The sequence below is a fragment of the Myxocyprinus asiaticus genome, chromosome 20 (genome assembly GCF_019703515.2).
Source record: "Myxocyprinus asiaticus isolate MX2 ecotype Aquarium Trade chromosome 20, UBuf_Myxa_2, whole genome shotgun sequence".
NCBI classification, from domain to species: domain Eukaryota; kingdom Metazoa; phylum Chordata; class Actinopteri; order Cypriniformes; family Catostomidae; genus Myxocyprinus; species Myxocyprinus asiaticus.
In genome coordinates, this window is record NC_059363.1 from 29704280 (window position 1) to 29728778 (window position 24499).

The following is a 24499-nucleotide window of genomic DNA, read 5'->3' on the forward strand; positions in this document are numbered from 1 at the left end:
CGCTTTTTCAAAGACTACGCAATAAAGTGTGCCAGTATCTGTGAAAAAGTCTAAAAAAACTTCTTAGACAAAACGCTAAACTTACATTTCAATATACTCATTTTCTTTGTTGTTTATCAAATGTATGACAGTGAAGATTCAATGGTCCTCTAAAAGGGATAGTTCACCCAAAAAAGAAAATTCTCTCATCATTTACTCACCCTCATGCCATCCCAGATGTGTATGACTTACTTTCTTCAGCAGAACACAAACAAAGATTTTTAGAAGAATATCTCAGCTCTGTTGGTCCATACAATGAAAGTGAATGGTGGCCAGAACTTTGAAGGTCCAAAAAACATATGAAGGCAGCATAAAAGTAATCCATACAACTCCACTGGTTAAACCATGTCTTTAGAAGCCACATGATAGGTGTGGGTGAGAAACACCCACTATATTACAATAAATTCTCCTCCCTGCACAGTAGGTGGCGACATGCAGCAAAAATGTGAATCGGCAAAAACAAAAGAAGAATATGAACATGAAAGTGGAGATTTATTTAAAAAAAGGACAATAATATTGATCTTTTTCTCACCCACACCTATCATATCGATCCTGAAGACATGGAATTAACCACTGGAGTTGTATGGATTAATTTTATGCTGCTTTTATGTGCTTTTTGGAGCTTCAAAGTTCCGGTCACCATACACTTCTATTGTACAGACCTACAGAGCTGAAATATTCTTCTAAAAAAATCTTTGTTTGTGTTCTGCAAAAGGAAGAAAGTCATACAGATCTGGGATGGCATGGGCGTGAGTAAATGAGAGAATTTTCATTTTTGGGTGAACTATCCCTTTAAGAAATGTATGTATATACTTATTTGAACAGAAAAGAAGTTTAGGGAACTTATACATTTAAGTGTAACCCTTGAATTTAAAGCAAGTAAAACTTTCTTGACAAAAATGAACAAACAATTACAAGAGGTGCTTGGAGACAGCTATTCCAAAGACTAAAAAATAAAGTTTGCTTTAATGTGCCTGCGAAAAGACTTTTCTGAAAATTATTCTGTAGTGGGTTCTTTGATAAATGCACATTGGCAAAACAAAAACAGCACTTGAAGTCCTGGTGAAGCTTATAAGGGTAGAAGTGTAGCAGCCCTGCAATATTACATGAAAACACAAATAAATCTCTATAAAGATGCTCCTATGAAAGCGTAGCAGCACATGGACTCGGTTTTTAATCACAAGACACAACGGCTCCACATCATCCTCCAGAGACGAATGGATACCACCGACCATCTGATACTCAAGAACGAAACGATAATGCTTTCTTGCTCTCTCGACGACAGTGCCCTGCTATGGGAATACCTACTGTGTGACTCTTTTTGCCTGGTCAGTTAATAAAAGCTGGATCTGGCCCTTAATAATCTCTAAAATCTTGAGCCTGCGAGATCGCTTTTAATTAACTTGCTTTTATGCTGTTAACATATTCCCTGTTGCATGCACGCCGAGAGGCTGCCTGCACTCTTTCTACACCTTCCTTCACAAATGTTTTTGCTTTTTTTCACAATTTCTCTGAAATTAAGTTCTGTCATGCATAAGCTGGTGCCCTCTCCGGTGTTTGATGTGTGCATTACTAGAGTCACTGTAGTCTTGCTGTAATATAGTCCCCAGAATTTTCCATAAAATTCATATTGCATATGTATGTGGTTGTGCATCTGTTCAGTCAAATGAGCTGGGCACCGAAACCTCTTGTGACTCTCATCATAGCTAAAAGACCCCAGGCCACTCCCTTAGACAAACATACATTATTTACACAGTGCAAACACTCCCAGTCCAGCATCTGTGCTGGGTTAAATATTAATCCGCAGAATATAAAACCCCACCTGGGCGATGCAGAAGAGACAATCAGATTCAATCGAGGCAATAGAGTTTTTCCAATTCCACTACCCATCGACAATTTGAAAGCACACAGTGGTCATAGCAATTGGACTGTGGGTTTTACGTGCCTTGTGGTGAAAGAGAAGAACTGGGCTTTTGATTCACAAAGTTTCAAACTGGAGTCTTTTCTCTACACTCAGACACAGTTGTGTAGTCTAGGGCATATGCAGGCATATGCCGTATGCCCACCTATCTTTCTATAAATTTTGTGTATGCCCACCTAAAATGAGTGATAAGTGTGGCCGCCAGAACAGCAAGGATTATTTTGACCCATAACCTTTAATTATACTGAGGTGATGCCGCAGCACCTTTGAGTGAACTGTGATTATTTATTATTTATTTTTTTAATAAGAGTACACAGATTCTCTCTAAATGCGCACGGAGCAGCGGCAGGCGGGAGCGCTAAACTCAACTGAAGGCATGGCCAGATAGAGTCAGACTCAGCTGAGCAACCAATCAGAACGTTCCTTTTAGACGCGATTGGATATTTTCTAACCAATCATGTTTTCTGTTGCAATAAGGGGCGGGACATTTCTAGCATCTACAGTGAAACGCTGATGCACCAGCAGTACTGGAGTCACCATCATTTGTGCTGTATATTTCCTTTGCTGCTAAAAGTGAAAATATGAATGCATTTAAATAAAAACGTATGTTATTAACTTTGGGAAAATTCAGAGTGTCACTGCACCCATGCTAGTTTTTTTATGCTCTTCTTCGCAGATGAGAAGTTGTTCAGTAATTGTATCAAATGTCTTTTACTGCTGTCAGTTGTGCATTTTTTTCCTCATGATATCAAATCATCTTAATTGATATTTTTAATAGGAAAGCTATTTCACTATACACAAAAAAGAACATTTTTCTACACAAATAAAACAAACAAATAGCCTAATCATTCATTCTTATGTACTGTATATCATAATATAAGATAGCGTGTTAAAGTAAACATTACTACATTAGTCATTACCTATACAAAACTAATGTATGTATTAGTTTATTAATTAGAGTAAGTATAAAGTGTTACCAGTTTCACTTTTAATTAAAAGAACAGTTAATCAAACCTATTAATTTAAATAGATTTTTAATATCAAGTTTTATTAGCGCACTGTACACCATGCCAGCAAGAAACTGTCTTACCTTGACATACATTTTTTAAGTTCAAATGAGATGGATTACAAAGGACCATAAATTCTTATCATTATTTATTTACAACACTGCACAGACCGTTAAGAAACATTGTGGACCGGTGTGGAAAAGCTCCTAATGCTGCAAAAGGACAGACTGCAGTCTCAGTCAGCCTCCTCTCTTATGTAATCAATAGAAATACGTCCGTTTAGATGCAGAAGAAAACTTTCAATGGTAACTAGACTATTATGGCCCCTCCGCCAATTTAGTCTGTGCCACATTTGATTATACGGACCATATCTCTAATGGAAAAGCAGCAATTAGCTATTTTCGGTTCTCCTTTCATCTATGAACGAGCGACCGGAGGATTAATTGAACAGTTATGTGAATGCTGATGGGGCAAAATGATGAAATGCAATACTACAAGACGTTTTGAATGATGGGGAGATCGAGATGTGAGTGTAGAAAATACTTGGCAGGAATATAATGGGATTTGGAGTTGCTTTTGGCTCAGGGGAGCAACATAAATGATCATCATTAAGACACAAAAAGACAAATAAAACAAAGAAGGCCACTTTCAGGTCAGTGGCAGGGCAGACACAAGGGTAAATTTGTAAGGACACTTACTTGATGACTGTGCCTTTGGCGCCCCCTGAAGTGGTGAGCATGACCCTGGTGGTGAGGCTGACTCTCAAGTCGTCCTGGTCCAGGCCCAACAGGTCGGCACAGTATTCCAGAGTCTGACCGGACTGTTTCTTCAGAATGCAGCCACCTGACACCAGATGCAAACCTTAGTTTTATGATGATCTGTAAAAACTGCACTACAGTTAGAATTATGTCTTAAAGGAATAGGTCACCCAAAAATGAATATCCAAAAATCACATAAATGCAGCATAAAAGACTCAAGTGGTTAAATCCATGTCTTCTGAAGTGATGTTATAGGCGTGTGAGAAACATCAATATTTAAGTCCTTTTTTACTATAAATCTCAGCTTTTAATTCCACAATCATCTTCTTTTGTTTGCGGTATGCATTTCTCAGGCATATCGCCACCTACTGGCTGGGGCTGGTCAAAGGTGGAGATCTATAGTAAAAAAATAAAAAAGGGACTTTTTCTTATCTTTTTCTCACACACACCTATCATATCGCTTCTGAAGAAATGGATTTAACCACTGGAGTCTTATGGATTACATTAATGCTGACTTTGTGATTTTTGAAGGTTCAAAGTTCTGGCCATCATTCACTTGCATTGTGAGGACCTAAACAGCTGAGATATTTTTCTAAAAAAATCTTTGTTTAAGTTCAGCAGAATACAGAAAGTCATTTACATTTGGGATACATGAGGGTGAGTAAATGATTACAGAATTTTCATTTTTGGGTGAACCACCCCTTTAACTTAAGGTTGTTGTTTTGTTTTAGTTTTTTGCAACCGGGCCCTGACCTTTTTCCTTGTTGATGAAATAGATCAAAATATATCAGTGTTGTCTGAGAGCTTAAAGTGTAACCAGCCCCATTTCTCATACATTACTATAAAATCTATAAAAGCATTTTCATCCAATCTCCAATTCCATCTCAGACTCTTTCATACATATGTGTACATAATAGTCTTCAGGTTTTCTAGAAGACCTTAATGACATTTGTACTCAATGTTTTCCAGCTGAAATGCGGCTAAGGATAGCAGCCCCATTGTGAGCAAGGAAATGGAGCAGGCCAGTGCGGTAAAAGGTGTTATACCTTCATCAGAAGAGGAAAACAAATCCTGATGCATGTTTGGCAAACCTAGAAAGAGCCCCCTCACCCCTCAGCAGCTTTCTAATGAGCTCTTTTGAGTTGTAGGAGGGATGGGTGTGTGAGTGTGTGTGTATATGTGTTTAATGAGAAGAATATCATATATCATTTATATAATTATAAATTAACTTCAGATGTCTACGAAAATTCCTTTGCTAACTGAATGCAGCCCACTAACTAGATTGGTAGAAGTGGTGATGGTTGTCTATCTATGCAAAAGTCTTGTCAATGTCTTTGCTATGCAGTTGCTGGGTGGTTGCTAGGTAGTTTTTAACTGGCCAAAGTCAAAAGAGCTCACCCCCAAGTCTCTCCCTGTGTCCGCGTACTGTAAGGAAGCAATTCTCGGCCAGTAAAACAGTACGTTCTTTTAGGCATGCATGTGAGTAGTATGAATAGATTTCCGGACATACTTCATCCGGGGATGTAGTTATTGAACGTGACTTGAATATATGATGTAATAGCAACAACTGTTAAATAAATCTACTCTGGTTTTGTTAATAAAGCACCATTTAAGCACAAGGAACAACCTTCTTGGTATATATAGCACTTAAATTTGAAAAGAGCCATCCGAATTGCGATTCTCTGCCTTTCTTTTAAATTCAGTGTTTAAACGTAATGCCTCCTCAGCTCCTGAGAGATTATGGAATCGTAAAGTGTCCAGTCAATCCGCACTTCAGAATCTCACCAGAACTAGCAGGTCATCCAGGTATTTCTCGCTTACTGTTTTATGAAAACTGGCAATTCGGACATACTACTCCATTGGCATACTGTTTTTGGCATACTATAGTAGGGAAGTCTGTGATCTTACTGACCCACGTAACAAGAGTCCAAGCCCAAGTCTCTCATATACTGTATCACAAACAGTGCAGGAAGAGTTATGAGTTTAATACTTAGGGTTTGTTTAAATTCTTCTGACATTCAGATGCTGTAAATTTTGTATAAAACCAAAATTTGTCGAGTATACATTGGAAAAAATCTCTTGCTGATTAGTCTGTTTGACTAACCCAATGGAAATCTAACAGATCTCTCTGAATAATACCATGTTCACACCAAGCATAGCTTAATAAAGCAAAAACTGATAAATCTCTTCAGTTTTGTCATAATCAGCTGTGACCGCAACAAGCAACACACAAAAAGAAGATATCATTTCAGCTAATTGGTTACTACACTCACTGAGCACTTAATTAGGTACACCTCTACACCAACTTATTCATGCGATTATCTAATCAGTCAATCGTGTGGCAGCAGTGCAATGCATAAAATCATGCAGACATGGGTCAGGAGCTTCAGACCATCAACCATCAGAACGGGGAAAAACTGTGATCTCAGTGATTTCGACCGTGGCATGATTGTTGGTGCCAGACGGGCTTAGTTTACTAAGAATGGTGCCAAAAACAAAAAACATCCAGTGAGCGGCAGTTCTGTGGGCGGAAATGCCTTGTTGATGAGAGAGGTCAACAGAGAATGGCCTGACAGAAAGGCTACGGTAACTCAAATAACCACTCTGTACAACTGTAGTGAGAAGAATAGAATCTCAGAATGCACAACACGTCGAACCTTGAGGCGGATAGGCTCCAACAGCAGAAGACCATGTCGGGCACATTATTAGGACGATAGTGTTCCTAATAAAGTGCTTAGTGAGTGTATTTCTGACAAATCACGCAGTCTAGCCCCATCAAAAGAGAAATGGTATTGGTCAAAAACTGACACTCCAAATAGCTGTATATTAAACATCAAATATGTTCTGATTGGTTTTGATTTTGTCATTACATGTAGCGTTTTCGCTTTCAGTGAAGACAGAAGAATTACTTTGCACTTGAAACTTCGCATTGTGCTTGGACGTAATATACAAGGAAAATTTTTCTAGAATATATTGGATGAAATTTCTGATCTCTCCAAGAAGGTATTTGTATACTTCATATGGCAAAAAGTGGACAAGAGATGCTATACAAATGCCTACCAGAGGTGCTTCCTGTCTCCTCAAAGTCGATATTGCCGAGATGAAGGACTCCAGCCACCACTCTGAAGAGATTGAGCTTCTCTGTGTCATCCAGGCCGATTTTCTTCATGGCCACCACCATCCTGTTGAAGTCTCCCAGGTCATCCAGCAAAGGGTCTTTCAGAGCCCCTGCTTTCCCATGCTATGGACACAACATACTGTCAGGACACACGGTTCCAGCATCAACATCCTCCACATGTCACACACACACTGCAAATGCCTTAGTTGGAAATATATAGGCATTGCAGAAATAGTGATCAGAGATCAGAACTGTATACTGGAGGCTGTATATAGATTCAGATCTCTGATTAAAGGAAAGAGGGATATGAACCAATCCAAACCACACCAGAGGGTCAGAGTGTGCCAGCACATCAGCGTTATGAAGACCAATGCCTCTCTTTCTCAGTATATTTATCTCTGTCTTTCAATCAATATTACATTTTTCATAATTAAATTTTTTCTGCTAAGGTTCACTTATAATGTTAATGAAGATGTATGTGCCAAAAGCATAATTTATGTGTCTTAATGTAGGTTTTCAAGACCATCTTTTACCATCTCTCGGATTTCAATGAGCCATTTTTTATGCTGTGCCTCTACGACTTCTATTAAAACAGCCTCTTTACATGGGAAATGCGTTACGGCACTTTGCTGGGCTAACACACGGGCTGCGGGTTGTTGATGGGCCCAGTAGAGGTGTAACGATTCACTCATCTCACGATTCGGTTCACGATACTGAAAACACAGTTCATTTCAGGATTCTTTAAACTAAGCCTGAATCAAGAAAAGTTAAGATTGAACGTTTTTTAAAAAGTTTTTTTCAAAAAGATCCATCAAAGGTGGGACTAAAAATCAGCTCAGAACAGGGCAATGGTGACACCAAATGGAAATATTAGCTAATAATTCTGCTTATGGAATATGTTAGATATGGAACACGGTATTATACTAGATACACTGCTTAAACACTGTCATTGATTACATACAGTACTGCGCAAAAGTTTTAGGCATTTGAGAAAAATGTTGCATAGTGAGGATGTCTTCAAAAATAATGACATAAATAGTTTTCTTTTATCACTTAATGTCATACAAAGTCATTTTTTAAACAAAAAAGCTAAATCAATATTCGGTGTGACCACCTTTGCCTTTAAAACAGCATTAATTCTCCTAGGTACACCTGGACACAGTTTTTCTTGGTTGTTGGTAGATAGGATGTTCCACTCTCGCGCTTTAAATGGACATTCGATCCCTCGCGCTGAAAAGGCGCGTCTCTTTTCCACTCACGTTTCGGTTTCAGTTTCTGCCAAACTCACTGTAAAACACCGGTGATTCTGCTAGTGTGTATCTAAAAATATTTTAGAGCTCCTTGTATGCAATGAAGCGATTTCCATTTGTATGCTCGTGTGGCCGTGTTATGTTGGCATAGGACGTCATGTGTTTTGGATAGAACAGACCCTAAAAATTTTATTAAAAAAAGTAAAATAAAAAAAGTCCCTTCTCCACAATGTGCATTGTCAAATTTTTTAACCGCGATGTATCATGCCGTGATAAACCGTTACATGCCTAGGGTCCATTATAATTATCGAGGCCATCCTTAAATAAAAGCCTTTATGACATTGGAATCGATTTACAGAACAATCTGCGTTAAAATATGCCAAACAAACTTTTAAGGTCGGACTGGAATGATCAGCACAAACAGCACAAGTTTTGGCAAATGTTCCCACATTTTCCTCTAATAGTCAGTTCTCCTGATATCTAGGAAGAATAGTATCCATCATCCTTCACCCTTATTACCTCATGCGATGTTTCTGAACACTGAAAATGTATCTTTCATTTCATTTTCGTAGCTTAGTTTGAACAAATAGTCTTTTCACTGGGGAGGATGTTTTCATTTCTGAAAGTTTACAGTATGTTTTTATACTGTAGTACATTGTACTATTTTATTTCTAGAGATCAAGGAAAATTTGATTTCTCATTATATGACTCCTTTAAGTCACTGATGTGCTGAGAGTCTGCACTGCAGGTTGATGACATAGCAGATCGGACACTCTGACCAATGCTGGAAATTAGATTAATAGCTATTTAACACCCATAACTACAACAAGCCCCCTTGTCAAAAGCACTTTTTTTTTCTTTCAGAAAAAGCCCCATGCATTTCAGCTTACAGACCCAAGCACAGCCTCAAGATCAACCTCATGCACTGAAATCTAGAAAGCCAAAAATTTGTAAAGCATTTAGAACAGAGGACAGCTGGTAAAACTTCACCTTATTATCCTGAATTTAAAACAGAGATCAAGGAGGGTAAATAGACACAATATTTGATTAGAAAAACACTACTGATTTAAACATCAGAGATATTAGTAAACCAAGTGAAGAAATATCTTTGTTGATTAAGAATTAAAGATAGATTCTAAAAGTATATAATATCCTAATGCAGTCACAAACCCATTATGAGATACATGTACTTAAGGATATAAAAAAAAAAAAAATCATTGAATTGTAAATTTGGGCTAAGAAACTAATCTTAGATCATCTCAAAACGCTGCAAAACAAAATGTGTTAAGCGAATGAACTAATGCACTGAGAGAAACAGCAGCTAATGAATATCTCATCACCTTCAGTGGGATTCAACACAATCATGATTAATAATAATGGCCCTTGATAACAATAACATCAATTGCTGGGCTCAGTCTCTAGGGAGGGCTGTGTGCAAGCACAACATAACAATGCTGGAATTTATTACACTTTACATAATTCATCAAAGACATAAACTAATTTCAGAGGATATCTAATTCTATTTGAGGCAAAATGGGGATCCTGCAACATCAGAGATTTTGACTGCGGTCAAGGTCTGCTTGTTCAACGTGTACTGTAGTCTTAATTCTGGGAGTGGAATTGATTATACATCAGTAAATCATATGAAAATAACCATAAGCACTTTTCACTGTTTTCGTGTTTGATGTGAATATACAATTAGCTTAGCGCTGTTTATTGCTTTAAATTAGTCACATTTTTATCACCACATTAGAGATGTCAAAAGTACCGGTAATTCGGTACCAAGCCAATACTAATATTAAAAAGGTGCAACAATGCCAGTCTTTCTTTAAATGGTAGAACTAAGTACCACCAACATTCGGTACCCATGCATTGTTTGACTAACAGAAGGCTCCTTTCTATATGTGCGCTCATGTCTGCGTCTATTATGTTGTTCATTTATGATCTGATAATCATACAGCTAAAATTTAACCACCTTTATTTTACGTTTGATTACTTTTTTTTTTTTTTTACTTTTTTGAATGTTTACTTGAATGCTTAATACTGCTGTTAGGCACTTACAAAGCTTTCAGCACTGTCTACTTAATTTGTAGCTTAGTACCTATGTTTGTCTTTATTTGTTCTATTGCTTGTAATTTTTGTTTTTTGTTGACTTATCTTGAGAACTTTGCTTAGGTTCACTTAAGAAATTTGCATTAGTTTTTGCAGTGGTGTTAAAAATTAGTTTGAAGAATCCTTTCCCTTGGATTTGATATAGACTACTGAAATGTGGGTATTGTGAAAGCCTTACAGCACATGGCAAGGAGGAAATTCATCATGGTACAGAACCATAGGCTCTTTAACACAGGTGACTCTACATACCTCAGGACTTTTCCTGTTTTGCATAATCTGTTTATCTGAGTCCTTGTTTGCAAAGTATCGAGTGCAGCCGCCATTCAAATACTGAGTGAAAAACAAACACACGATGAGGGAAGTTAATATACGAGACCAAATTCACTGCACATTTATACAGATTAGAAATCAGAATTACCAGCCTGAGCACAGATAGAAGTAAAAGTGACAGGCAACCAAAGCTAATTCATTTGACATTTTGGAAATATAAAAGACAAAAGGCATGTTGACAGTGAATCTGTGTTAGTGTGAGCAGATGCAAAATATACATTTATAATTAAGGTTAAGCAAATATGCCATCTAGTGGTGCATCAAAGTTTTCATGTTATTTTATGTGTATAAAGAAGGGCTTGAAATGAGCTGAGCTAAACTAAAAAAGTCCTACGCAATGTCATTTCGGTTGAAGGTTCTTGCAGTTGTATGCTTTGATAGGGTCTGTTTGCTATGTAAAACAACAGTCATGGTTGTCAGATGGCTTTCACTGCATGGAGAAGGACAGAGAGCCTAGGCTTAAGAAAGTGATTTCCAACTTCCTTCAATTGTTCTGAAATTATTTTCTGCTTCTTAATATGTTGAATAGTTTCTTGACACACAATACACATGAAGCTAACCCGGAAGTTGTCCGGAGAGTTGAGATGAAGCATATTCCTGATGTCCTCTGATGCCCCTGCACAGAGCCTGTAAAATATATGATAGTTTCGCTCTTCCGGACTTTGCATGCAAATCCGAGACTTCTCCAACAGATAGTGTGAGACAAATCCGCCCACAACTGCATTCTGAAGACATAGTGAACACAATATTCCAAGATCAGACAGAGAGCAGAAACTAAACGATGTGTTACATGGCATGCAGTTGTCTTCGGACTAAGTAAGGGACAGAAATCCAAGTTTACCTTCTCATTAAAGTGAATTTCCACAAATTTTCCAAAACGGCTGCTGTTGTTGTTCCTGACCGTCTTTGCATTTCCAAAAGCCTCAAGTAGGGGGTTGGCTGTGGGGAACAACATACAATTGAAAAACATTGATTTAGCATCAAATGCAAAAATCAAGTTCTAATATGCACAGCTAGCTCTATATGACTTTGGAGAGTTTAGTCCTACCTTCAACAATTCTCTCATCTATGTCCTGACATGTGCCATAAGATGTGGTTAAATACCTGAAATGAATCAAATACAGGATCAAACAGAGAAGCATTCACAGCGAATAACGTAACACATTGCATGTCAAATTTGCCCAAGCTTTATCCAAGCAATGCTTCTATTAATTCCTTTTAGCCACATAACATTTCAAATCTGGTGAAATTTGGTTTGGATCAATACATATACGCAAAACTAACACACTGGCCAAGCACCAAATGCAAGTAACATTGGCTTAGGTGAGTAAATGAAATATAGTTACATGCCAGTTGGCGTCTTTTCCAAACTGCAACATTACATGGTTTAAGCTGAATTGTAAGAATGAAAGTCTGAACCTCCCCGCCCTTACGAAATTCAAGAGTTCATGGCAAATTTGCCACAAACTTGGCACTGATAATTTTCACAAGCAAATGAGCTTTGTGGCAAACTTGCGGCAAATTGTCCATTGTTGCCAAAGGTTTCCCAGAGGTTCACCACTATCGGCGAAGAGCTGCAAACATTTACGGCGAATCAAAACCTCATTTGCATGTGAAAATAACGAGCAGCAAATTTGAGGCAAGTTTGGGCTGGCATGAGGGTCAGTAAATGATGAGGGAATTTATTTTTCATTATTTAAGGCACCATAATGAAAATATTATCAACAATACAAAATCACAATTTGTCTTCAGGTTTTTGAGTTTTGCTGAGATATAAAGCCTGGTTCATCTCGTATATGATGGTGCGAGTGACATACTATTTTGACCTGTGTTGTTTACCATTATTATGCAATGGAAAAACAGCTGAACAATCCCATTGTTATAGGTCCAAAAATACCTTTATGAATAAAAATCATGCAAAATACAGTTTCATGACCAGTAAGACATATTTATGGCCAATAAATTTACAAGCCATTGGCCGGTTTGGTAAAAAAAAGAATAATTTAAAATCCTGTACACACATTAACTGAAACCTAAATCAGTGCTACACTCACGAAAAAAATTTCAAGCACATCGAGTTTTGTCGCGATGAGTGTTTTTGCCTCTCCATTAACTGAATGAAGATAAACAGACCTGAGAACAAACTTTGTGTTTTCTGTTTTTCCAGCACCAGATTCTCCAGACACAATGATGGACTGACTCATCTTCAGAACCTTCATATCCCTGTAGGCCTTATCCGCTGAGAGACAGAAAGACGGAGATGTTGTCTAAATTGTAGTCTGTCAACACTGGGGCTACAAAGTTAAATCCATAGAGAAAGACCACTTAGAACTCAAACTTTACGTCTCTTGTCAAGGACAGATGTTCTCACCGATAGCGTAGACATGAGGAGCCAGTGTCCCCAAAGAGCGTCCCTGATAGCTCTTGATGGACTCTGGGGTGTAGAATTTAGGGATGTCAAAATACGGGTTCACGGCAATCAGGATGTTAGCCACAAAAGTCTGGAATGAACACAAAGGGCTCATGAAAAATTACAATATTTGTGCGTTAGTGCATGAGTCCGTACTAGTAATGCATTTTTATCCAACTAACAAATGGCTTAATTGTTCGCCCATTAAACTAAGATAGAAGAAAGTATTTTAAATGAATGTTCACACAAAAATTATTATCTACGAGGGGGCCTGCGTAGCTCAGCGAGTATTGACACTGACTACCAACCCTGGAGTCGCGAGTTCAAATCCAGGGCATGCTGAGTGACTTCAGCCAGGTCTCCTAAGCAACCAAATTGGCCCGGTTGCTAGGGAGGGTAGAGTCACATGGGGTAACCTCCTCGTGGTCGCGATTAGGGGTTCTCGCTCACAGTGGGGCACATGGTAAGTTATGCATGGATCGCGGAAATTAGCATGAGCCTCCCATGCTGCGAGTCTCCGCAGTGTCATGCAAAGCGAGCCACGTGATAAGATGTGTGGACTGACTGTCTCCGAAGTGGAGGCAACTGAGACTTGTCCTCCACCACCTGGATTGAGGTGAGTAACCGCGCCACCACGAGGACCTACTAAGTAGAGGGAATTGGGCATTCCAAATTGGGCAAAAAAGGCGATCATTTTTTTTATTTTTTTTTTATGAATATCTACTCACTGTCATGTCGTTCCAAACCCATATGCAATGTTATTTGTTCCATGGAACTCAAAGGCAGAGTTATATTCCATAGGAAAATGTGACCAGCATCATATTTCATTTGAGAGCAGAAGCATCTGGGAGATTTTCAGTGAATAAAGGGTTACATTTTGGTCTGTTCCTCATATAAATACTATCAGAAGACTTGGAAAAAAGCACACAAGTCATATGCACTTTTTGGAGTTTTTTGTCCTTTTAGAGCTTTACAGACTGGTTATTGTATGCAAAATAACTTGATCATTCAAAAATCCTATTTCTGTGTTTAATGGGGAAAAACAATAACAGCAAACAGGTTTGGAACAACATGAGTGTAAATAAATAATGACAAAATTTTCATTTTTGGGTGAACTGTTACTTTGAAATTGCTTTAAAAATAACAAAAATCACTTTTATGCCTGTCTAACCATACATTCGTGATAGTCCACTTGGTGACACTGGTGACACTGAAATAAACACTGTTTAGTAAACACACAGGTGCAACTCCCCATCCCACATCTCTCGACCACCATTGTCTTTCAAAGCCTCAGTCTTTTAGGTTTGCTGTGTGGCACGAAGCATTGCTACCTCACAGGACCTAATTAAGTGCATTGAGCAACTCAATAGCGTCTGGGCAGGATTAGCTGGGTCATCTGAGACGTGTAGTCACACTAGGGCAGGGCCCGGGCACTCTCCTGACAGGCTGGTGGACTGCGCTGATGAGCGTGCACTGACAGCTGGACAAGTTCATCTTTTAGATGGGAGGCTAACAAGGGCTGCTGGAGCATGACAATAACATGCCCATTAGCTCTGTACCCACACACGCCTGCCAATGAGATCTGGGGGGGTAAGTGTGAATATGGAAGCCCTGTGCTAACATGAGGTGATTGTAAACAAAACAGTAATTTCTATGAATCATGCATTTGTTTAAGATGTAATGGCCCGAATCTGTTGAAATTTAAATTGCAGTCCCATTCGAAACCTCTGGGGCTTTGACTAAAAAGAGAATCATTTTTGTGAATTTGTTAAATATATTAAAAAATATGCTGACTTGCAAAGTATCTTACAAAATTGATAGCGTTTTTTGTTGTTGTTGTTGTTGTTGTTTTTTTTTAAGGTTATGGTAAGTATTTTCACTGTTTTTAGCGCTAAAGACACAAGCCACTGTGACAAACTTCTCTTATACCCTTTAAAAAAAAATCTAGAGTTCTGGCAAATTAGCTGCAAACTTGCCACTCATTATTTTCACATGCAAATGAGCTTGTGATTCACCGCAATTTTACGCCAAAAGTTTGCAGCTCTTCACCAGTTGTGGTGAATTTGCAGTAAACCTTTGGCAACAATGGACAATTTGCTGCAAGTTTGCCGCAAAGCTCATTTGCATGTGAAAATGATCAGTGTCGAATTTGCTGCAAGTTTGCGTCAAATTTGCTGTGAACTCTCAGTTTTTTAAAGGGACTAATGTACTAATGAATGTGCAACAGAAGTCAACCTTGCACTGAAAAATGACTCAATCGGATGCCTTCAGAAGACTTGGAATATGACACACGAGTCACATGGTCTACATTTATGATATTTTGGCATCCATTTTTAAGCTTAAAAGTGAGTGGACAGGGATGTTCATTTTTTTCCCTCTTTTATGTTCCACGTAAGAAAAAAGTCATACCTATAAGTTTAAAGGAATGTTCCATGTTCAGTACAAGCTCAATCGACAACATTTGTGGCATAATATTGATTACCACAAAAATATATATTGTCTCGTCCCTCCTTTTCTTTAAAAAAAGCAAAAACGGAGGTTACAGTGAGGCACTTACAATGGAAGTGAATGGGGGCCAATTTTTGAAGGGTTTAAAGCCAGAAATGTGAAGCTCATAATTTTATAAAAGCACTTCTGTTAAAATTAATGTATTATTTGAGCTGTAAAGTAGTTTAAATCGTCATTTTTACAGTCATTTTAGGGTTTGTTGACGTTACATCATCACGGCAACAAAGTTGTAAAATTGGCAATAACTTTACACAGAAAAGGTTTGTAAGTGATTTTATCACACTAAAATCATGTTTACATGCATATTGTGTATGTCTTGTGGCTATATTTTTGAAAAAGTGAGTTAAACGTTTACGGATTGCCCCCCATTAAATTTCATTGTAAATGCTTTACTGTAAACCAGATTTCTTTTTTCTTTTTCTGTTTTAAAGGAGGGACAAGTCAAAATTAATTTATGTGGTAATCAATATTATGCCACAAATGCTGTCGATTGAGCTTTACTTGTATTGAACCCAGAATATTCCTTTAAGTTAAGAATGCAAATATGGCCGAATACAATTCATAAAGCAACACAAGTACGCGCTGCATTCTGGCATTCACATAAACTGTCTTCTTCTACGGTTTTCTCTTTCAGGTTACAGTAACTGCTTTCATGGCGAAGCAACACTTTGAGGAGAATGTCACCAAAAATTTTTATTAAATGTGTTTTTAGCTAGCTATCTGAATAATAACATCTGGTTTAATAGCACAAACACTTAAAAGGTAACTCTATGGCCCCTTTGAATAATGAGGTTTGTCACCGCCACAGTACCGCAAGGAAGCATGTTAAGTCTGCCCTTACAAAAATTTAAAGTTCATGGCAAATTTGCCACAAATTCGCCTCTGAGAATTTCCACATGCAAATTAGTTTTGCAGCAAACTAGCGGCAAATTTTCCATTGTTGCCAAAGGTTTGCCGAAGGTTCACCACTACCGGTGAAGAGCTGCAAACTTCTGGCAAACATTTGCAGTGAATAACAAGCTCATTTGCATGTGAAATTAACAAGCGGCAAATATGCGGCACGTTTGCGGCTGTTTCGATTTTTTTGTAAGGGTGCTCAATAGCAAAGTGTACACTTGCAAAGTGTCAGCGTATGCATACTTGCATAGACTATGTTTTTCTGCTTGTAGAGCAAAAGGGCTCTCATAAGTGATGACATTAAAAAGAAAAAGAAAGGAAAAAGGCTATGACATTACTTACATAGATCAAGTCTTTGCTGTAACGGATACAAATGTTGTTCAGAAGTGTGGCCTCGTTCAAATACATAAGAGAACCTGGAAGCACCATAAATACAGTATGTAAGTAGACATCCAAACAAGCCCAACAACTGTATTTTAATGTGGTACTAATGGCTGATGAACCCAAAATAAAAGTTGTAGACTTACAGTTGTCTTCCACATGTTTGTTCACATCATCCTCAGCAGGGAAGACTTGGTTGATGGGAGCCAGGAAGGTCTGCAAAAGACAGAATGAGCATCTTCTACTTGGTGACATCTGGCCAAATGAAAAACCTGGCCTGCCAATAACTGCTAATGTCTATGTATGTTGACACATATTACTGTTTATACATATTGATTAATAAAGCACATAGCTTTTACAGCCACACAGAGTAGAAGAAAAAATGAACGGGCTAAAAAGCAAGTAGATCATGGCAGTCATATGTTCTCTCATTTCAGACACAGAGTTGCTGGTTACTCTCAGCAAGGTGTAAAAGCCATAAACACTCAAGGTCTTCGTACATTACGTCGTGAATGACACAAAAGAGCGATGCTAGGTCAACCATGATGGATTGTGTCTAATGGTGGCCAAAATGCCTGAGCAGAAACAGTAAAGTCATATTAATGTAAAAGGTGAGAACATAAGCTATGAAATCAATTACACGACACATTATAAAACTGCAGATTACAGCATTGTAAGGGCGTAAGAACCATTATAACTGAGGGTGACATGTCCCCCTCACTTTTAGAAATAACTAAACAACATTGATTATAATGGATTTTATTGCTTTTGACACAATGCATAGCTCACCTCCGGTGTAGACAGAATGTTAGAATGTCCCCCCCCCCAGTTTTTAGATCGTTCATATGCCTCTGCAGCAGCGTGTTATTCAAAGAGAGAGAGGAGACAGGCTGACCTTTCTTGGAAAACCCATCTCATCCCAACTAACATTCCTGTTTTACATTATTCCATTCCCTCACTTTTATAAAAGCCATTTACATAAGGAGCCCACAGGAAAGTTATATTACGAACTTCAAGGATTTCTCCCCTTACATTATGCTGTACAGTGGCCCCAAAATTATTTGGACACTTAAACTACACATTGCAAAGTTAACAAACCTTGTGGCATCTGCATACAAATGACTGCAGTTACTTTTAACCAACAGGTCTCAAGGTCATTTGAAGTGGATGTATAAAGTCAGTTCACTTCAAATTCAGACAGGTGTTCAAGCAGAATTACCACAGGTGTAGTTCATCTCATTACCTATGGACATGTTCTAATTAGGTTAACCAGAAAGCGTCCAAATACTTTTGTCTTAATTTTAATAGTGGCATAGTGTATCTATTGTTTTAACATAAAAAAAAAAAAAAGTTGTGAAATGTTTTGCTTAAACAAATGTGCCTTACTTGCTTTGATATTGTATTTTGTTAGCTAATGCGATGGCATTCATACATTTTTAAGCGTGGCTAAAGTTTCCAAACAACTTTAGAGGCCACTGTATATATTCAGTGTAAATTTCCTTCACACTATCACTGTTTTTTTTTAATATTGGCTAATTATAATTACTAAAGGTCAGAGACTAAAAACAAAATGTTTTTCATTTCAGTTTGTTCTGAGCAGAAACTGTATTTTTTCGTTCCGGTTCTGGTGTTCCACTGCCTCCTTTCCAATTAACCCGTCAGAACAAAACTGAATGGTTAATTATGTTCTTTTTTTAAATGCCAGTACTCTGTGCAAGGGTGGATGATATACAGGTTGTGTTAGCAGATCTCTCAAGAAAAATAAAAGGACATGGTGTGGAAAAACAAGCTCAAAAGAAGGGACTTGCCTAAACCAAAATAAGTGAAAATAAGCTATTTAATTTACTTTCCCATTTGGGGGAATAATCAGCATAGAAATCATAACTAGCAAAGTATACAGTAGCCTATATAATATAACTTCTTTGAAAAAATGTATTCTTAATATTAAATCCCCAAAATAAAAAAATAAAAAATAAAAAATCTAAAATCAGTTAATAGGCAAAATCTCTCTCCTGCATGCATGTACACACTAAACATCATCTTATGTGGGCCGAATTATCTTACTTTAACCATAAATTATAATTATTTCATAAAAGTTTAATAATTTTATTTTAACCGTAAATAATAATTTTTTAATTATTTTATTTAAATTATTTGTTTTAAGGCAAAGAAGTTTGTGATGCAGCAGTTTCCTTATCATGTTCAAATAAAAAGAGAGAAGCATCCTTTTTTGGGGCGAAAATTTACTGTGATAAACCATTTAGACTTTGGTTTCATGAAAAAAAATTACCGGAAAGAAATGTAGTGATTATAAACCGGTTACCAACATTTAAAAATATCATTCGGCAAAAAAACATTTTGTTTTCGGTTTCTTTATTGGGACGTTTTCAATCCCTGCTAAAGACTGACCCAAGCCTTAAACCAAAAATACTCCTTGTGTCCTTTGTAGATGAGAGATACAACATTATTTATTCCCTTTATGAACATTTTTCCTTGTATGGACATCTTCACAAGGACATTTATCTGTTTGGATTTTCTATACTTCAGCGGACATTTAAAAAAATTGCCCCCATAAAAGCTGCCCACACACACAGAGAGAGATGCTGCCCCTAGGGAGTATGCAAGTAGTTGCGGCACAGGTGGCTCTCTTCTCCTATGAACCTGCCCCGAGTGTAATGTGAGCAGCACACCTGCAGCAGGTTGCATTTATTACTTATTCAAAGCTCCTGCAACTGACACCCTTATACAGCACAGCACTATTCTACGTACACATGTTCTCACATTTTACATATTGCTCATATACCTGGAGATCTTTTTAACACATCGTGAAGTCAATCAAGCGTCCAATGTGAAGAAATCAGCACTGTCAGCACAAACACCTACAAACTGTGATCATATGATCTCATGCATTTGCAGGGTGAACACATCAAGGGTGCTTAGCAACAAAACTGTTGCTTTATTACAAGTTTCCCCATGCATGATCATTAAAGTAATATTCCGGGTTCAATACAAGTTAAGCTCAATCGACAGCATTTGTGGCATAATGTTGATTACCACAAAAAATTACTTTTGACACATCCCTCCTTTTCTTTAAAAAAAAAAAAAAAAAGAAGCAAAAGGTTACAGAGAGTCTTTTACAATGGAAGTGAATGGGGTCAATTTTTGAAGGGTTTAATAAGGCAGAAGTGTGAAGCTTATAATTATATAAAAGCACTTACATTAATTGTAATGTTAAAACTCATGTATTATTTGAGCTGTAAAGTTGTTTAAATTGTAATTTTTAACAGTCATTTTAGGGTTTTAGGGTTTTTTGACTACATCATCATTGACCATAACTTTACACAGAAAAGGTTAGTAAGTGTTTTTATCACACTAAAATCATGTCAACATGAATATTGTTTATGTCTTGTGGCTATACTTTTGAAATAGGGAGTTAAGGCGGTCGCACACCGGACGAGAAGCGCCACGCCACATCGCGGCTAGGACTCGGCACAGGTATCAAACACATCGATGTGGTTCAGGTTGCAGACAGTACACACACAAGTTACCAAGGTTTTTCCCTTGTTCAAGAATGAAGAATGCTAAAGTAAATAATCTATGTCCTTTGATAATGATTTGGGTTGAATTTAATGGAAGATATGCGAGTTGCGCTCGGTGTCGCGGCAGAAATTTGAGCCTCCGGAGTCGAAGCTGGGTGCCACCGACAGATGCCGAGTGGCGGTGTACGTACCTTCATTGAAAACAGTTGTTTCGAATTTTAGAACATGCCATATCATCCGCCAGACACATCCGGTGTGCAACCCCCTTTAAACGTTTACAGATTGGCCCCATTCACTTCCATTGTAAATGCCTCAATGTAAATCAGATTTTTTTTTTCTTAAGAAGAGGGACAAGTCAAAATTGATTTATGTGGTAATCAATATTATGCCACAGATGTAGTCGATTGAGCTTAACTTGTATCAAACCCGGAATATTTCTTTAATGTGGCACTAAATCAATGCCCACCATCTTTCCTCCGTGGAACACAATCATCATTCACTTTCATTGCATTTTTTTTTCCATTCAATGAAAGTAAATGGTGACTGAGGCTAAAATTGTGTATAGCATCTCCTTTTGTGTTCCATGAAAGTAAGAATGTCATACGGGTTTGGAGCGACATGAGATGGGGTATATGATAATAGAACTTTCATTTTTGGGTGAACTTTACAGGATGTGTTTTAGGCAGGATAGCTGACATCTTACCTTTCCTCGCTGATTCAGAGGTTCTATGGTGAGTGTGTCTGCACCGATGTCCACTATCATGCCCAGCTGGAACCCATCGGTTGGGTGGGGCGCCCAAACAGGCTTCCCATCCTCCATTGCACCCCACAGCTACACCGCAGCTCTAAAGGGCACACACACAGGTTAAGACTGGGAAATGGCTGGTGGCCTGGGTAGCTCAGCGAGTACTGATGCTGACTACCACCCCTGGAGTCGCGAGTGTGCTGAGTGACTCTAGCCAGGTCTCCTAAACAACCAAATTGGCCCGGTTGCTAGGGAGGGTAGAGTCACATGGCATAACCTCCTTGTGGTCGCTATAATGTGGTTCTCGCACTCGGTGGGGCGCGTGGTGAGTTGTGCGTGGATGCCGCAGAGAATAGCATGAAGCCTCCACACGTGCTACGTCTCTGCGGTAACGCGCTCAACAAGCAACGTGATAAGATGTGCGGATTGACGGTCTCAGACGCGGAGGCAACTGAGCTTCATCTTCCGCCACCCAGATTGAGGAGAGTCACTACGCAACCATGAGCACTGAGAGCGCATTGGGAATTGGGCATTCCAAATTGGGGAGAAAAGGGGAGAAAATCAGACTGGAAAATGGCTGCTTTATTTAACACACCCCATCTGACTGTAAACAAAATGGCTTTTTCAGTTGCTGGAAATGGGGGCGAGCAAGGCCATATCTATTAATAAAACAACTCAACTAGGTGAATTTGATACTTTAAAGTTGATATGGAAGCTGTGCAAATGAACACTGTGACTAGAGTTTTGGTGCCTGGACGTGCAAACTCAACACCACGATGCCAGGGTTTTGTTGGGGGTGGTTGACAAGGAAATGCTATGTGGTTGCGTATTGACCCAAGTCAAAAGAGCCCACCCCCAAGTTTATATTTCATTCCAGCGCTCACATATGGCTCAGGTCCCTCCTTCAAAGCAAGTCTATAGCTGCAAATCCCAAATCAAAGTCCCAAATCGCAAGCTTCTGCACTAGCCTATTCTATCCCATTTTGTATTGTAAGTAGTGCAAGGAGTATATTCACACTAAAAATGCAACAAAAACAAGATTACTATAAGAACTACAAATTATTTACTTCTTCAGCCGATGTAACAAATGTGAAATGTTGGACACTTCATGAACTCAGCAGTCACAGCTTGCCCTACGCAGCAGAAGTGGCGGGGTTACCTGGCCATAATGCTGCCCAGACAAAATATTATAATTAATGGTGAATGTGGCAACTAGTGAAACTTCCAGCCTGATCTCATGAACATTACGTGACCGTTGCAACATTTTTGCAAAACGAAATTACGTGCCTTAATACATATTTGGCTGCAGTTTCCCAGTGAAATATCCAGTGGGGGGCACCAAAAGCAAGTGAAAGTGTCGTAATCAGACGAGGTTAAGGTGAATATTACATGGAGGATTTAATGATTTAAACATACCTCCCTAATCTAAAACTTTAACCTAAACCTAACCAATAGTGATTTAAAATCAAATGAGTAAACATAAAACAGACATCCTTACCTTAAACCAACACCTAAACCTAACTGATAGTGTCCAAATACAAAATGAGATATCTATGACACTGTCATCTCACGTGTCAGCTTGCGTGCTTGACTGGTATTGAACCACGTACTTCAGAGTCCAAAGTCCAACACACTATCAGGTGAGCTATCGCGGAAGCTAATCACATTGGAATAAGTGTGTAAATGTCTGTAATAGAAGCGTTAAAATGTATAATTTTTCAAATGATGCATTATAGTAAAAGTGTTCAATATCTTAACATAGCAGTGTGTGAGTAATAGTGAGAAAAATTTGTGTTTAGAAAGTCATAATCAGCCGTTGTAGTAGTGATTTTTGTGAAATTGAATAAAACACACACTTGTTGTAGTGCCTCTAGTGTTAATTTTACCAGAAAACTGTGACAAAACGTAGAACAGAGTGCAACAGTGCCCCCACCCACTTTGTCTGGTTTCTGGAAGTATTTTTCCCATTTATTTTTTTCATAGGCTTTTCATAAAATCCTCTATAAAAGAGTTATAAGCCATGAATCAAACCAACCAGCTCCAAACTGAATCGTAACATCACAAACTTTGTTTTGAGGCAATAAACTATTTGAAAATCGGACAAAAAGACAAAAGGTAGAAGGCTTTGTACTTGCCGTCTTTCACTAGGGTACAAACTACAATCCCATGAAGCATTGCGAATGATGTAATTGCATAAAAAACAATGGGAATATTTAAAACTATTGATTTTAGGTTGTTGATTATAAGGATAGAAACAATATATTTTCAGTTTATTGCAAAATATTCCGATATGTACGATTAGAAAGTAGTTTAAGCGTAAAGGGACACAGACTCGATTACGTCACTCACAGTGTGTTGTGGGAGTGAGCGCTCCGAGGCACATTTCGCAGTCTTTGTTGGTTCTGATTGGTGAAACATCTCTGCTGTACCATGGGTAATGTAGTTGTTTACCAGGAATTCCGCTATCAAACACGTTATTTAAACAATGAAGTTGAAATACCCCAGCCGGATGGCTTCAACAGAAGCATATGCCACTGATAAACGACCTCGAAGCTCAAAGTAGCTCTGGCTTGAAATGTTTATAAGTTATCATTGAAAATCAATTAGTCTATGGAAAAATGTAATGGTATTTTTGCTTCGGGAAACAGACTGTTGCGCTCTATTTGGCATGTAAATGTAAATTTGCAAAAACTTAATTATAATAACATTAATTCTATGAGACTAGTTTGGAAACTTCTGTGAAAACAGCACCTTGCAAATGTGAGTTGTATGCTGTACCATGAAACCACGCTGTATGCATATGTACATTATTTAAGAAACAAGTGTTAAACAGAGTTTGGCTAAAATGCTAAAGCCAGAAGCATCACACTGTGTGCGTTTGAAACGTCACTTCTGCCAGCTGAAAAAACAGTGAATGCTTCCGTGTAGTAAAAAAAAAAAAAAAAAGAAAAAAAAAAAACACAATAGTGTTCCATTTGGAAAATTCAAACATTAGTGTGTCATTTGGGACACAGCTAGTGTTTTACAGTGCTTCAAGTACTGTGCCTTCTAGACAGCAGTTCTGTTGAGGTAGGCTAATCTATTCTCCATGCCTGTTGCTCCATATGTTTTTTCAATGATCTTGTTATGCACTTCAGGTATGTAGTTAATTCCACTATAATAGTATAATATAAAACTACTGCTCCCCGAGATGTTCTTTGGGAGAACAGCTGGTAGCCCAATCTGATCTCTCTGTTCTCGAATGCACTGATCTTAACAATGCACTTCTTATAAAAGTCAATATAATTCTATTGTTAGGCTATTTTCAAGTGATGTATCTTAAGCAGTGGATGACATCCTCTAAGATCCAAGAAATCTACTGGGTGAAGCAGACAGCATGACCTGTATGCAGACTGCTGTCAAAGTCTCCAAAGGCAATTCCAGCTAATCACTAGGGCCTTATTACACATGGCATGAGTTAAATCAAACAGACTTCACAATCACA

General features: G+C 38.1%; 1 protein-coding gene across 3 annotated transcripts in view; it reads right to left on the minus strand.

The window, feature by feature from the left end:
* Positions 1-24499, minus strand: part of LOC127411044 (unconventional myosin-VI-like) — a 97286-nt gene that overhangs the window by 66239 nt on the left and 6548 nt on the right. For all 3 annotated transcript variants that reach the window (XR_007892215.1, XM_051646374.1, XM_051646373.1), the window contains exons 2-12: positions 20974-21115; positions 16878-16947; positions 16693-16766; positions 12907-13036; positions 12669-12774; positions 11584-11639; positions 11377-11474; positions 11096-11260; positions 10455-10535; positions 6786-6966; positions 3666-3810 (exon numbers count right to left, since the gene is read on the minus strand). Coding sequence is in view for 2 of the 3 variants with exons in the window: in XM_051646374.1 (XP_051502334.1) it covers positions 3666-3810; positions 6786-6966; positions 10455-10535; positions 11096-11260; positions 11377-11474; positions 11584-11639; positions 12669-12774; positions 12907-13036; positions 16693-16766; positions 16878-16947; positions 20974-21090 (1223 nt within the window). In the remaining variant the exon portion in view is untranslated. The remainder of the gene's footprint in view (positions 1-3665; positions 3811-6785; positions 6967-10454; positions 10536-11095; positions 11261-11376; positions 11475-11583; positions 11640-12668; positions 12775-12906; positions 13037-16692; positions 16767-16877; positions 16948-20973; positions 21116-24499) is intronic.